Source organism: Lathamus discolor, chromosome 21, assembly GCF_037157495.1.
Source record: "Lathamus discolor isolate bLatDis1 chromosome 21, bLatDis1.hap1, whole genome shotgun sequence".
Taxonomy (NCBI): domain Eukaryota; kingdom Metazoa; phylum Chordata; class Aves; order Psittaciformes; family Psittacidae; genus Lathamus; species Lathamus discolor.
In genome coordinates this window covers 2,622,559-2,638,710 of record NC_088904.1, presented here as the reverse complement: position 1 = coordinate 2,638,710, position 16,152 = coordinate 2,622,559, and the positions used below count along the sequence as shown (strand labels likewise).

Genomic DNA, 16,152 nt, shown 5'->3' with positions numbered 1-16,152 from the left:
GGCAGGAAGAGATGTTTCACGGCCGTCACTGACTTCTTAAATTCAGTACCAAATCTTGGTGTAATTAGGATAAATTTGTTTACCTACTCCCTGCTGTATGATCATACTTCTCACTTTAAACAAACTTACATTTCTCAAAGCTGAAGCTTACTCACACTGTGATAGCTGGAGGTGATAGAATTTATGAATCCTGAATTTGCCAAGAGGAATTGAGCCCACTGAAAGAAATCTTCAGCATACCCACACTGATGCTTGCTTCCCTTTATACACCTTCAGTGTATACACCTTCAATGAAAGCTGACAGGTTTGAACATCTGCCTCACAAAAGAAAGAATAATAAAGGAACAGGTAATACAAAACCTAGCACTCAACTACGAGGTCTCCAGACTCCATTTGATCAGCCCACAGCCAGTGACTGGGGAGGTAACTGGTATGAACCAAATGCGTTTTCACGTGCAGTTATATTTCAGGATTCAACAGGACTCAGAAGTATTTCAGGTTTCTTGAAAGTATGCTTCTTATTTAAAAGCACTCAACCACCTTTATGAGCTCCCAACACTACCGCTACCCATGTTATTTTCCACATCTTTCAGTCAAACATCTTTAACTTCCTGCCACCTGGATTTAAGCAGACTCCCTTTAGGTAATGAAGCATTTCATTTTTCAGCATGAATGATAAGGCTTTTTAATAACCTAAGGAACACAAATGCTTCTTTGTAACTTGTCTCATGACTCGGTCTTTCTGATGTATGTCCTTCAGTGCTTCCCTCACTGCTCTTCACATTGCACCAGAAATGGGACATGCTACCAAAGAACACTTTTAAGTGAGAAACCTAAAGGTACTCATTGTACACCAGACATATTCACTAACCTACATCACAGAGGAAGACGTTTTTTCAGTCACTTTTGTGGACACTGACAACATTAGAGGAAATCACACAAAACCCTGTTTTATGTGTTTCACACCAGGACAAAGACCAGCATCAAACAACTCTCTAAAGATGACCACAGAACAGAAATGTCATTAGTATCTTTGTTCTACTTTGATTTTTCTGGCTGTTCTTCCACCAGCCTCACAAAAGGTGCAGTGAATGGGCACTCCATTTCTTAGGAGGAGGTACCAGCAAGCTCTTCCTCTCCCCCAGACCTGCCTTACCCATGTGAGAAAGCAATCTGGAGCCCTTCAAACCCTCAGAAGATGCAGCTACAAAACAATTCAGACTGGGAACAAAGCATTAGCCCCACTTGTGACACAGCCAATTAAGTCATGTTTAACACAGGAGAAAGCAAGAAGCTAATGAAAGGCAGCACTAATGCAAAGCCGCAGCTGCAATCTGCTTGTAACCATACAAGAAAATGCCCACGTCTTGGCTCAGGCTCATGGCTCCAGGCCCTTAATTTTCTGTGACACAGCAAGTAAGGCAGGGACACTGTCACCCTGGGCCCTGCTACCTTGGAGGCCAGTACTATTCTGCTTTTCTACCCATTGGTGTGAGGTCCTTATCCAGCCCTCCTTTGTGTATTGTTTCTATATCCGACTTTGCCTTTTGCAGTGATTCACACGCTCAAAGAATTAACAATAGCAGCTCCAGAGCCACTTGAAAGTGGGTGGAATAATGAGCTCCCTTCAAAGATATTAACACACATATGACAAGCAGTAACTGATCAAGCAGCAGTGGCTGAAAGAACTGTCTCTCATCAATGAGCCGCACGCTGCTTATCGGTTGGGTTGGATTTTCACTCTTGGGCACCAGCAGGCTTTTTAGCATTCCTCAAAATTTCCTTATTACGTTCCATACCATAACCTTTACCATTAGATACCAATACCGCAACAGTGGCTCAAGGCCAAACCATCAGAAGACCATGGCATTAGATGGTCTTTAACCTCATTTCATGACAGGCTGTACCCAAAAGATTTTTGTGACCTTAAAAAAGATTGCCCAAAACTCCTTATGTCATCATTTCATCTGAAAACAGCTCAGAGAAGTAGCTGGAATGTGTCGTGGAGTGCAGCAGCACTTTCTTTAGGGGAAAGGTGTTTTCAGCAATACCAGTGCACTGTCCTTAGGTAATAGTTCCTACGAAGTGAGGACACGCAGCCAATTTGGTAAGACCAGTCTCTGGGCAGTTAAAGATATATTTCACAGCATGGACATGCAACATGCCTCTTATTTAGCATGATACAAGTAACTGAAAGTAATGCTTATTTTTATCAAACCAGAAACACCAATTGCTCCTTTCCTTATTCTAACTTGCTTCTGCACCAAGCAACTTCTTAAACGCAAAGCAGGCACGAGATACTTATCACCAAACCCTCCACACAAGAAGATGTGGACTTCTTAATACCCTTTTACCTGAGAGTATAGATTATCAAAAGCGTGAAGGGCTAATCCCGTGGCACACACCAGCACATTCTCTGGCAGAAGAGGGAGCAGTTTTCTCAAGTTATAAGAAGAGTACAAACATTTCACACAGGATGTTATTTAACCACTTCTTCCTCCTTAAGTGTCCTCCAGTAAATCAAAGGCACTTGAAACACAAAGGATGTGAACAGGACAAAGCACCCCTCATTTAACATCTCTGTTTCTGTATTTTATCATGTCAGTTTTCTGAAGGAACCTCTCACCATAGCATCTGACAGTAGCTTCCTTGTTGGGAACAACAAACTTCTTAACTGCAAATGAAAGAGCCAAGTAACGTCAAAGGATTATCCCTTCCTTTACTTCACATTCAGGAGAACATCTCTAAATAGAAATCATTTCTCAGTTTGGAATATCTTGGGAAAAAAAAAATCCATTACACTTCTAACAGCCATCTCTACAAGCCATTCCCCTCCTGTGTAGCAGATAAATAAAAAGTAGCTCCAAAGTGGGGAAAAGTTATGCCATGGAGTACAAACCCACTTCATAAGAGGTAAAAGTCTTACCAGTTTCATTAGCAAAAGGATTCGTGTTCCAAATGAAAGAGAGAGAATGAGATATTAGAAGTGAAGGCCAGGGGAGAACCTAACAGGATCAAGTCTTCCTTGCAGGTTTGGCTTTCCCTTAAATTTGAGTTGGCACTGGGAAGCACCACAGGGATTAAAGCATCTGTACAGAGTGTTGGAAAGTAAACACGACACGTCAAACCAGGAAAAGATCTGATGCTGGTGTGCTACCTCATTCCTTCCACACTAGTATTTACTTTGCAGAAGGATGAGGCAGCTCCAATTTTCCCCGGAAGACTGGAAAACGGACAGAGGATGTCTGTACAGAAAAGTGATTGTGTTAACCAACTCCTGTCCTTATCTCCCACATTACAGAAGGCCGTAATTTCAGTTTCAGTGTTTTAAACTCAAAATAAATGGGTCAGCTTTGGCTACAGTGCAGAAACTAAGAGCAAAGCGGTCTCCAACAGGTAATTAAGCACTCTGGAAAAAGAATGTGAACTAAAGTGCCAGGCAGCCTCCCATAGCCCCTCAGTTCTCAGTGAGCTGAGGACACTCAGAGCTATGGTGCTCCATTTACTTCACAACCAGCCTTGGGGTGTGCATATAAGAGTCCCAGCAATTTAGGGTGAACATACACCCAGCAAGGGAGAACGCAGCAGGTCTGTCACAAAGCTGTATTGAGAAACCCAATGGTTGACAACCATTTGGCGCATCCTGCACTGCACACACACATCCTTGATGTGTCAGTGAAATAGCAGCTACACTGGTTTGTGATGCTACCCGAGCAGGACTTGGGAAAGGAATAAATCTTACTATCCCCTAATCTACCAGGAGAGACTGCCGAGAGAGAGAAGGGAAAAAGTGATGGCAGAACATCCACATGACTGAATTCCAAACAAGAACCAACATACACAACAGAAATTAACATTCTGGATAACTAAACCAGAAGTCAAAGCAATGATCATGCCTTCATTTCTTTCCATGTCATTTTAACAACATCCTTTCCAGAGACACCTCTTTCATACAGGACCTCTGTTGAGCTGAGACTAACAGCCAGTATCCTCAGCACCAAAGCATGCTGCCGATCGCTTTAAACAAATTTGCTCTTCTGAACAGGACAGAGCGTTTGTCTGAAGCTTAAACACTCATCCTGAGACCCACAAATGTTGAACAGCCTCAGTATTAGAAGAACATGTAATAGATAAAACGAACAATGGAAGCACTGTAGGAAAAGGAGGAAGAATTTTTGCAGCTACTTCCTCTAGAACACCATTCCGATTTCATAATATCCCTTGAAAAATCAGTAAATGTCCATGACCACAGACTGGGAAGCACTGAATCAACACCCAGCATCTTAACAGCAGAAGGTTTGGAGCTCTCTTCAGCTAGCTGAGCTAGAAAAAGGAGCAGTCCTGCGTTGTCTGCAGCCACTCTATGTGATTTAGCAAGATCTTTGAAGGATTCTTGAACATTTCATCACTGCAACATCTACTGATGAGCCAAACACATCCTGAAGTTCAGGTTTTAATTTCTGCTGTACACATAAGGATATAGAAAGGATCTATCACTACAATCATGTGCTTTAAAATCTCACAGCTTCCATTTCAAACTAAAGAGCTACCATCGTTTAAAATACTGTCATGCTACAGTCCAACTATTCTAATTTACATCAGCCTCTTACAGCAAGAGGTAACACATTTGCTTTGCCCTCACTGAGTCCTAGGGAGCTTGCCTACTGGTATAACAACTTCCTTCAAATACACAGAGCTCTACTAAATAGCCTGAGGAGTATTTTTTCCTATCTCCAAAGGAGATCAAAGCCAGCACATTTTAACTATTTCTTGTCAGAAACTGAAAACAAACTTGGCATGGCTTATGCTGCACAGGAACTTGCTCATCCTGTCTGGGTAACAGCATTTGTGCTCTTTCTGAAGGCCTGGAAAAGGAACTATATTGAACAAAATTACATTAGGAATGAGAACAGTACATTCCACCCTCCTCCAAGAGAAGCAGTGCCACGAAGGCCTGGGCCAGCCTGGACCTTCATCAGGGGGATGCTCAGTGCTGACAGCTGACAAAACATTTTCTGTCCTATGCACAAAAGAGTAAAGCATATTTACTAAAAGCAGCAGGACACACAAACTGGGCCTAAGCATGCTGTGGGGAAGGGCTCTGTAGGAACACTGTTCACCTGGTCCAGCTTTAAGACATTAAGTGTTCACATGAACATGCCATTTCCACTTCCCCTTGTAGTCTCCCACATTTTGCAGGGCACTGCATGTTTCACAGTAGCACGACCTTCCTCTGCCACCAAATCAACACCCATAAACTTAATGTAAGTTGAAGATAATGTAATAAAAATGTAAGTTTGTAAGCATAGGACAAGGTGTTATTTATTAAAGAGGCCTAAAAGCCATCTGAACATTCAAGTGGTTCTGGAAGCTGCACTTTGTGCTTCAGCCCAGCAGCATCAGTGATGGAGATCACAGTTTTCCAAATTAAGTGTTTAATTTAGTTACACATTTACAACTATTTCAGATACCTTTAACAGCTGACACCGCCTGGATATTGTACTTACATGAAGAGACATCATCGTCTACAAATGTTTTTAGGGTTTGAGCCTGTCACCAGCTCCACAGCAACTCATTCGAGCAAAGTGTGACTGTTAAACCATTCATAAGCAAGCTTCTAAGGCCACAAAGATGAATGTAAATGATGCCGTTATGATTAGTGACCGTTACTTCCCAATTAACATGTGATACTTCAGTGTGGAAAGTCTCACATAACATGTTCTTGATGCCTAATTATTCCACCTATACTAATTTCCTGGTCACACACCTCTAATACAAGAGACAATAACAGGCCAACACATCCAGCTGCTTTCTGCCTACATGAGCCTTCAAACAAGGAGAACACATTTTAGACACACGGTATACAAGGTGAATAATCAGAAAGCTGAATTATGAGTGAACTCAGCCTTCCTGAATGAAGAACACAGCTGACTACAGTACCTGACCGCAGTGATACAGGAAGGAATTCCTTTGAGTTACATAGACAGATCTCAGAGATCTTAACACCACTGTAACACACTAAATAGGAAAGCAAGTATCAAGCACGACCCTCCCTCACCCTCAACTCCCTCCTTCCCTACCGCTTTCTTTTCTACCACAGACTCTCCCTTTGGGCCCACACCCCAGCGTCCTCTTCCTCCTTTTGATTCCTGCTTCCACTTTCCCCACACCACCATTCCCTTTCCGGGATGGCCGAGGCAGCGGCTGCCGCTGAGCCTGGCGCAGCCTCCTCTGCGAGGAGAACGGCTCCCACCGCGCCCAAGCCCCCGAAGGGCAGGACCCCACAGCCGGAGCGCAGGGATGAGGAGGGCCAGCCCGGGCGGGAGGGAGGCGCAGGCCGGAGCCAAGGGGAGCCGGCCACGCCAGGACCGGCCGAGCGAAGCCGGCAGCCCCTCGGCGGCGGGAGCGGGGGCCGCTCACCTCGTCCTCCTTGTGATTGCGGATCCCTCGCACCAGGTCCTGCAGGTTCTTGTCAAACATGCGGTCGATGCTGCCCTTCACCATCTTCAGCGCCATGGCGGCGGCGGGGCCGGGCCGCGGGGCCTGCGCTCGGAGCTGAGGGGCCGGGCCCAGCCGGGAAGAAGGGGCAGGAGCCGCCGCGGCCCCTACTACAGCGAGAGCCGGGTGAAGACCAGCGGGCCCGGGCCGCTCACATGCCGGGCGGGGACGCGGCGGGCACGGACGGTGCTCGCCCCCGACGCCGCGCTCCCCTCGGCCGCACAGCGCCTGACAAAATGGCGGCCGGTCAGCTGAGGGCTCGGCCACGCCCCCGGCAGCCGAGCGACGCCCCCCGCGCCCTCTCCAGCCTCCTGCCACGCCCATTGCGTCTAGACCCCGCCCACTCGCGTCCGCCAATGTCAGCGCGCCATTGCCCTAACCCCGCCTTCCCGCGTGGCCCCGCCCTCTCCGGCGCTCCCGCGGGCCCCACGTGGCGGGGGCGGGAGCTGCGGGTCCCTCCCGGTGGCCCCGGGGGTGCCGGGGGCTGCGCGGGCGGCGGCGGCGGGCTCGGGCCGTGTCCCCTTGGCAGCCGCCCTGTGGGGAGCGAGCGCCGGGGCTGGGCAGTCGCTGGCACCGGCAGGGACTCGGGCACCGGGTCGAGAGAGAGGATTCTCTGCTGCGCTCTGGGGAGACCCCCCGAGGTCCTGATCCAGCTCCGGGGCAGCAGCACGAGAGGGACGTGGAGCTGCTGGAGCGAGGCCAGAGGAGGCCATGGAGATGCTGCGAGGGCTGGAGCAGCTCTGCTCTGGAGCCAGGCTGAGAGAGCTGGGCTGGGGCAGCCTGGACAAGAGAAGGCTCCTGAAGGGGAGACCTGAGAGCAGCTCCAGGGCCTAAAGGGGCTGCAGGGAACCTGGAGAGGGGCTTGGGACAAGGGCCTGTAGGGACAGGCCAAGGGGAATGGCTTGAACCTGCTCGAGGGGAGACTGAGCTGAGCTCTTAGGCACAAGCTCTTCCCTGGGAGGGTGCTGAGGCGCTGGCACAGGGTGCCCAGAGAAGCTGTGGCTGCCCCATCCCTGGCAGTGCTCAAGGCCAGGTTGGACACAGGGGCTTGGAGCAAGCTGCTCCAGTGGAAGGGGTCCCTGCCCGGGGCAGGGGTTGGAGCTGGAGGAGCTCTAAGGTCCCTTCTAACCCAAACCAATCTGGGGTTCTATGACGTTATCTGTACCGCGAGGACTCCCATGTAACCGTAACCCTTTGACTTTTTCCCTTAAGAAGGGAAACCCAGTGCGTAGAGGCTGATGCGTGTGGCTATTCCTGAATAAAACAAAAACAAACCCATGGGCTCCATTCTTCTGCCGGGGTCCAACAAAAACAAGCTGGAAGTCAGACTCTGAAGAAGAGAACAAAGGGGGAAAACCACTGGAAGCAAACAGAAATCCTTTTCCTTCCACCCGCCGTGCAGCAGCTCAAAGATCCCAAGGAGAGCTTGGCAATGGCGCGTCTCCTTTTTGTTTGCGAGTTCCTTTCTGTTTATTCCTCTGCTTTCCCAGATGCTGGAATCCAGCTCTGGAGGTGAAGGGGGGGTGCGAGAGCAGCTCCATGACATTTTCTTGTCTCCCTCCTGTTCCAAGGAACCACCCATCTGCAATGGGACACCCCCCCCTGCGCAGGCACCGATCAGGGGTCATGAGAGTGTTGGGCACCTGGGGAGAGGATGAGCCGCGGCCACCAGAAACCTTGTGAAAAGCCCTGGTTTAACCCAAACCGTTTCAGCAGGTCCATTAGAGCCCAGGCCCACACACAGAGTGATGCCATCGCCCTGTCACACCACTGTCACACCGCCGCAGGACATCACACCATGCGCGGAAGCCCAGGCTGGGAGATGCAGCACCACAACGACCTTCACCACCACCACCACCAGTAATAAGCCCCACGCTGGGGAAGGGGCAACTGGGTAGAGGAGCGCAGCAGCACCCAGCACATGGGGAGAGTCTCCTATAGGTGAATTTGGACCCAGACTTGATCCGTCCCCACTGAGTGTCCAAGGATTTCTCCTTCTGGAATGGCCTGGTTTGGGTGAGCCTTAGAAATCAGGGCCAGTAACACTCTTCAGTGTCTGGAACTCCCTTATGACCACCCTTAATAAAGAACATGGCCCTAACCCCAGTCGTTGCCATAGGTAATAGCTAAACCCCTTCGAATTCCCAATCTCTGCCTCTTCTGGCTACAGCAGCTCAGATCTATTCGAACAACCAACGCCACCTCCTGTTTGTGCTGATGTCAGCTTGCAGGCCGATTTCCCGGGAAGGAGCTTTCCCACTCCAGCTGCATCCCTAAGGGATGCTGTGCCACGGGGTTGCTCATGATGGGCTGCTGAGCCTCGGTGTTTGTCGGTGGGAGAGCACAAGCCTGGTCATCATATCCCAGATGGAGCTCCGCTGCGCCTCCACGGGTTGATCCTGGTTTTCCACAGGCAGCACGTCTGTTCTTGCTCTCTTACAGAGCTCTCCTCTCCCAGTACTCAGAGCGCTCCATGGGTTCCGCAGCCCACACTGCATCCCTACGAGGTTCAATGAGCTTTGGCTCTCGTTACGTTAATGGCTATTTTGGGGTAAACTGAACTGGGGGAAAGAAACGTGGAATTGGTGATTTTCAGCCTCCAAAAGGGCAAAAATAGGGTTTTCTGCTGAACTCAGGCTGGGCTCAGCAGCTGCTGCAGCACGGGGTGACCTCAGGACCGTGGTGCTGGGCCGGTCCCAGGGCCATGTAGCTCCACATCCCCAAACCCAACCGAGAGGAGCAGACACAGGCAGGGCTCACTGGGTGCCTGGCCAAGGCCAGGGGCTGCCCTATGGCACATCCCTTGCTGCTGGTCCAGGCACAAGCAGGGTGATGGGGGTCTGAGCTGGGGTGACGGCTGCCCCTGTTGGGGTGCTCGTGGTCGTGCGCTGTGCTAGTGTGCCCATGCTGGGTACCCCTATAGGGATTGGGGTTGCCCACGATGAGGTGCTCTGAACAGGATGCCTGTGACAGTGTGTCTGTGTTCAGGGGACTTTGCTGGGGTGCCCCATATTGGGGTGTCCATATTGAGGTGTCCCTTGGGGTGTCCCTATTGAGGTGTCCCTTGTTGGGGTGTCCCTATTGAGGTGCCCCATATTGGGGTGTCCATATTGAGGTGTCCCTTGGGGTGTCCCTATTGAGGTGCCCCATGTTGGGGTGTCCCTATTGAGGTGCCCCATATTGGGGTGTCCATATTGAGGTGTCCCTTGGGGTGTCCCTATTGAGGTGTCCCTTGTTGGGGTGTCCCTACTGAGGTGCCCCATGTTGGGGTGTCCTTGGTAGGATGCCCACGATGGAGTGACTGTGCCAGGTGCCTGTACATGAGGGTGTCGTGTCCCCGGGTGACCATTCTGGGATGCCCCTGCTGGGGTGCTCGTGTTGCTCCCTCGCTTCCTTCCCACTGCCCGTCCCTGCCCGTCCCTGCCCGTCCCTTCCCGTTCCTACCCGCGAGATGGCGCCGGTGTCCCGGGAGAGCAGGGGGGATGCGGCGGCACCTGCCGGGGGGGGGACGACACTGACCCGTGTCCGGTGCCCCGGGTCGGGGACAGGGGGTGACCCGCGTTTGGGGATGGGTGCCCGTGTTTGGGGATGGGTGCCCCATGTTTGGGGATGGGTGCCCGTCTTTGGGGATGGGTGCCCGTGTTTGGGGATGGGTGCCCCATGTTTAGGGATGGGTGCCCATGTTTAGGGATGGGTGCCCCATATTTGGTGATGGGTGCCCCATGTTTGGGGATGGGTGCCCGTCTTTGGGGATGGGTGCCTGTGTTTGGTGATGGGTGCCCCATGTTTAGGGATGGGTGCCCCATATTTGGGGATGGATGCCCCGTGTTTGGTGATGGGTGCCCATGTTTGGGGATGGGTGCCCGTGTTTGGGGATGGGTGCCCCATGTTTGGTGATGGGTGCCCCATGTTTAGGGATGGGTGCCCATGTTTGGTGATGGGTGCCCATATTTGGGGATGGGTGCCCATGTTTGGGGATGGGTGCCCATGTTTAGGGATGGGTGCCCGTGTTTGGGGATGGGTGCCCGTGTTTAGGGATGGGTGCCCGTGTTTGGGGATGGGTGCCCCATGTTTGGTGATGGGTGCCCATATTTGGGGATGGGTGCCCATGTTTGGGGATGGGTGCCCGTGTTTGGGGATGGGTGCCCCATGTTTGGTGATGGGTGCCCATATTTGGGGATGGGTGCCCATGTTTGGGGATGGGTGCCCATGTTCGGTGATGGGTGCCCGTGTTTGGGGATGGGTGCCCGTGTTTGAGGATGGGTGCCCATGTTTGGGGATGGGTGCCCATGTTTGGGGATGGGTGCCCGTGTTTAGGGATGGGTGCCCATGTTCAGGGATGGGTGCCCATGTTTAGGGATGGGTGGCCATGTTCGGTGATGGGTGCCCGTGTTTGGGGATGGGTGCCCATATTTGGTGATGGGTGCCCATGTTTGGGGATGGGTGCCCGTGTTTGGGGATGGGTGCCCCATGTTTGGTGATGGGTGCCCATATTTGGGGATGGGTGCCCATGTTTGGGGATGGGTGCCCATGTTCGGTGATGGGTGCCCGTGTTTGGGGATGGGTGCCCGTGTTTGAGGATGGGTGCCCATGTTTGGGGATGGGTGCCCATGTTTGGGGATGGGTGCCCGTGTTTAGGGATGGGTGCCCATGTTCAGGGATGGGTGCCCATGTTTAGGGATGGGTGGCCATGTTCGGTGATGGGTGCCCGTGTTTGGGGATGGGTGCCCATATTTGGTGATGGGTGCCCATGTTTGGGGATGGGTGCCCATGTTTGGGGATGGGTGCCCGTGTTTAGGGATGGGTGCCCATGTTCGGTGATGGGTGCCCATGTTTGGGGATGGGTGCCCGTGTTTGGGGATGGGTGCCCATGTTTGGGGATGGGTGCCCATGTTTGGGAATGGGTGCCCATGTTTGGGGATGGGTGCCCATGTTCGGTGATGGGTGCCATGTTTGGGGATGGGTGCCCATGTTTGGGGATGGGTGCCCATGTTTGGGGATGGGTGCCCATGTTCGGTGATGGGTGCCGTGTTTGGGGATGGGTGCTGTGTGTTGGCGCTGGCTGGACTGTGATGCAGGGGCAGGCGGTGTCACCGGGGGCCAGGCACGGAGCAGGCACGGGGCCAGGCAGGGCTGCGGGGACAAGGGCCCATTCAGGCGCTGCGGCTGCGTTCGCCTGCTCCTGCCCCGCAGAGCACGTGCGGCTGCCGCGGTGCCCTCGTCCCCAGCCCTGCAGCGCCTTTGTCCCCTACTGAAGTTAACAGCATCGCCCCGAGCACCCCTGTGCCGAGGCAGCCGCAGCACCCACGGGCGCAGCAGCGGGTGCCCCACGGCCCGGCAGTGGGGACCCCAGGGGTAAGTGCTGGAGCCATCGCATGAGGGGAGCAGCGCTGCAGGGCACCGCGCACCGGCCACGCTGAGGTGCGATCAGTGTGGGCTTGTTCCAGTGTTAACCGCGGTGGGGTTTGGGTCTGGCTCCGTGGGGCTGAGCAGGCAGCAGGGTCACAGTCCCCCTGGCTCATTCCATCTTGCTCCCTAGGGAATGTGGGTGTCTGGCTCCTCATGTCCAGCAACAGTGCTCCCATCCCTGGGTGAGGGTGGCTCCAGCAGCCATGTCTTGATGGGGGGGAAAGCCCCCAAACTGGGCTCAAACGGTTTCCAGGACCAGACTGGGGTCATTCACAACCACAAAGGGCTTTGTCCTGCACCTCTTGCCATCATCCCTGGTGCTGATGTCAGTGCTGCTTCTGCTTCCGGAGAGGAAACTGTTGCAGCATTTTGTTGTTGTGGCAACTGCAGCCGGAGCATCCCTGGGGAGATTTGGCCCAAGGAGGCGCTGGGACAGATGGAGAGGACAGATGCTGCTCCATCATGTGGAAGGGAGCTCCTGGGTGCGATGCAGGATTGACCCCGGCAAATTAAAACAGGCACGTGAGCCATTGAGCAAGGAGGGGAAGGGGAGCTCTGCAGGGCCAGGCTCGTGTTTGTGGTGTCCTTGTTTCATCGGGAGGCTGAAGGACTGAGACCTGCGATTCCAGCTGGGGTTAAAACTGCCCCCTGAAAGGAGCTGTGCAACGGGAGCCGTTTGCAGAGCCTGGGTTTTATTGGTCCTGCCACGAAACAGTGAACAGAGCTTGGCCACGCTCCAGGCTCCAGGGGGAGAGAAGGAAAAGCCACGTCCCACCAAGGGCACCAGCAGCCCTGTCCCAGGAGAGCCCAAAGGAGAAATAAACGGCAAGATGTGGGCACCACAATGGGAGGAGGCTTCTGCAGGGCTGCGGCATCACAGCAGGGAGCTGACCCCATCCCCTGGGGCTATGGACCACCAGCATCCTGCCCCACTGCTCCAGGGGCTCCAGCTGGAGTGTTTCATGTGAAGGGAACAGACTTGCATTAACCCATTGTGTGTTCTGGTGTGTTCTTGTCAACTCCATTGGGTCAATACTTGGGATGAGAGGGCGCTGGAAAGGTGAGTTTCTGGAGCAGCCAATGGGCACCTTGACACTGGCCCCCATCCCACCAAGCCCTCGCACTGTTGATCACTCACGAGCGTATTAATGCACCCCTGCAGGGATCTGATCCCACAGCTCCAAATGGGAATGAGCTCTGGAGGTGCCTTTGCATGTGACTTGGGCAGGGCAAGCTTGGAGCACCACTTGTGTAATATGCCCTGGGTGCATCATTGCCTTCCCTCTGCCCCCCATACCCACAGGAGCCAGGATCCCCGTTCCACTTGCTGCCTGCCCTGGGGTCCCTGGGCTCTGTGGGAGCAGCAGCGGGATGCAGGAGCAGTGGGATGCAGGAAGGACTCCAGATTCAGCTCTGAATTGCCCCAGTTGAATGACCCCGAAAATGAGAACCCCAGAGCTGGGGACAGAGCGGCCCCCATCTCTCAGGGGGCTGCTCCCATCTCCTGGGGACCACTCGAGCTCACTGAGCCGGCAGGAAACAAGGCCTTGCCCTGCTCACTTCCCTCTCTTCTCCCGGCTGGAAAGCTCAGAGAAATGAGTGAAAAAAGGCTCTCTTGGTGAGGGCAGGACTTCCAAACCCAACCTGCCCACCAAAGGACATCAGTGCTGGCACCCATGCACACGCTGCAGCCACATGGCCAGGCACGGGCTGGCTCCATCCGGGAAACTCTCTTAGCTTCAATTGCTCTTTATTAGCAGCCCAGGAGCCTGCTTGGGCCACACAAGGACTTTGACGACAAACTGATTAAAGACCAACCTAACGAACTCAAAGAGAATTCTTTAAACGGAGCCTGCTGTGCCTCGGAGAACTCCTGCCATGTCTATTTATTTAAATTTAATGGAATTTTTGTGGTAAGCTAATTAAAGATGAATTGATTATTTAAGAGGCCGTCAGAGCAGTTTAAGCGCTGCTGACTTGATGATTTTAGTGTTTTCTTTAGAAAAGCATTGCTAGCTACGGAGCTTTCTGCATGTATGGACATTTACGGGGGGGGAAGGATACGAAGAGGAGAGGGGCTGAGTTCGGACCCAGATTCGGAGGCGTTTCTGCATGAGGGAGCCACGTGCCGTGGGGACAGGAGCAGGGACGCATCGCAGGGCTCCAGTGAAGGGCTCCGTGCCCCAGCTGGAGGCACCGACCTCTCAGTCAATAGAGGCGCTCAGTAACGCACCAGACTCACCCGGAAAGCTCCTGCTCCGGCACGTGGCACCTCCAGGATGCAGCTCTCAGCCCGAATCTCGGTGTCTCTGCGCGTAACCAAGGGAGCAGGATCCCGAAGCGCTTTGCAGATGCCTGGTTCTGGAGCCGCAGCCCGGCGCAGGAGGAGAGCGGATGCGATCGCACCGAGGTATGGGCTGAAGCCTGGCTCCGGAGCAGGCGGCCCCCAACCTCCCTGGTGTTTGCAGCTGGTGATGCCATGGGGGCAGGAGCTCCCTGTGCGGGTTCCACAGTGGGTTTGCTGCCCACAGCCCCAGGGATGCAGGATGTGATCGGACATCAGGGCCCTTCCATTGCCCCTTCCGCAGGGAGGCCTGGGGGAGACTGAGCTGAGCTCTTAGGCAGAAGCTCTTCCCTGCGAGGGTGCTGAGGCGCTGGCACAGGGTGCCCAGAGAAGCTGTGGCTGCCCCATCCCTGGCAGTGCTCAAGGCCAGGTTGGACACAGGGGCTTGGAGCAAGCTGCTCCAGTGGAAGGGGTCCCTGCCCGGGGCAGGGGTTGGAGCTGGAGGAGCTTTAAGGTCCCTTCCAACCCAACCCATTCCATGATTCTGTGATGTGATGACCGCAACGCCTCAGGTCCTGCTCCCACCTTTGTCATGGCCCTGCCTTTGGGATGGGTATTTCTCAGGAGGGATCCCGCGCGTGCACCCCTCAGGACTCCCTGGTGCTCTGTGGGTACGTGCCGAGCCATTGCTGTCTGTTGGGGTGCACTCACTGCCCCTTTGCCAAGGTGCAGCGTGGGGCAAGGTGACCCCTGTGTCACCAGCGGGTGGGACTCCCTCGTCACCCACTGCAGCTCGGAAGCCATAGCTCATTTTGGGAAGCACCCTTAGTGCTGGGGCCCCACCATGCATGGGGACATGGGGACAGCGCCCCAGGGCTCCTTGAGCAGCAGGAGGGTGGCAGTGCCTGCACCCCAGGGCAGGGTGGCAGAGCACCCAGGTGTCCCTGAATCCCATGTCCCCACTTAAGGGGAATTAGCACCAAAAAAGCTCCAGGGGAACAAGCTCTGCCCTGATTTTATCACTGGGCTCCCAGCTGGGCACCTAAAGACATGCAAACCACAATGGCTTGTCCCGGGGCCAGTGCTTGGCACCTATAGAGATGCAAAGCGCTGTCATTCAGGACAGTGCAGGGATGCAGGGTGGTGTCACAGTTCCTGGGCAGTGCACCCACCCCACCACCATGAGGTGCAGCACGTAGTGTCCTGCCAGGTTACACCCTGCGGTAAGGTGTAGCTGCCACCCGACAACTCCCTGCCCACCACTGCTCCTCTTGCAGCAGGGCAGCACCTGCACTGGTGCTTGCAGCTGACGGATGGTGCATGGGGGCACACGCAGGGATGCTCCTCAGTGCAAGGCCATGGATCCACGATGCCCCATCCCAGGAAAGCTCCTCCTCGGAGTCGTGTGGGGCCGGGCACACTCACCTGTGTGTAATGGGAACCCACAGGAACGCCGTGGCACCCACACCCAACCCCAGTGCCTTCCCCCCGACCTGGTGGCACTGTGCAAGGCGCGCACCTCGCACCAGCAGCCACGCGGGCTCGTTCCGTTGCGCTGGTGAACTGCGCACACGCTGCGCTCTCACACACAGGCTCCGGCCTTGCACCCGCACACGGGCGCTGGGCACCAGCAAGGAGCCATCACACAGCGGCCTTGCACGCACACGGGGCCGTGTGCTCTCACAGGGAGCCTTGCACACACGGGGCTGTGCGTGTCACAGGGCGCCTTGCACACGCACACACGGGGCCTTGCACACGCACACACGGGGCCGTGCGCTGTCACACGGGCCCTTGCACACGCACACATGGGGCCGTGTGCTGTCACTCGGGGCTTTGCACACGCACACACGGGCCCTTGCACACGCACACGCGGGCCCTTGCACACGCACACCCAGGGCCATGCGCGGTCACTTGGGGCCTTGCACACGCACACACGGGCCCTTGCACACGCACACCCGGGG

The 16,152-nt window shown here is 54.3% G+C and overlaps 1 protein-coding gene across 1 annotated transcript in view; it reads right to left on the bottom strand.

Annotated features, from left to right (window-relative positions):
* Window positions 1-6,747, bottom strand: part of AP3D1 (adaptor related protein complex 3 subunit delta 1) — a 39,720-nt gene extending 32,973 nt beyond the window's left edge. The window contains exon 1 of the mRNA XM_065658772.1: window positions 6,421-6,747. Coding sequence (XP_065514844.1) covers window positions 6,421-6,516 — 96 coding nt within the window. The 5' untranslated portion in view covers window positions 6,517-6,747. The remainder of the gene's footprint in view (window positions 1-6,420) is intronic.
* Window positions 6,748-16,152: the final 9,405 nt, after the last annotated feature.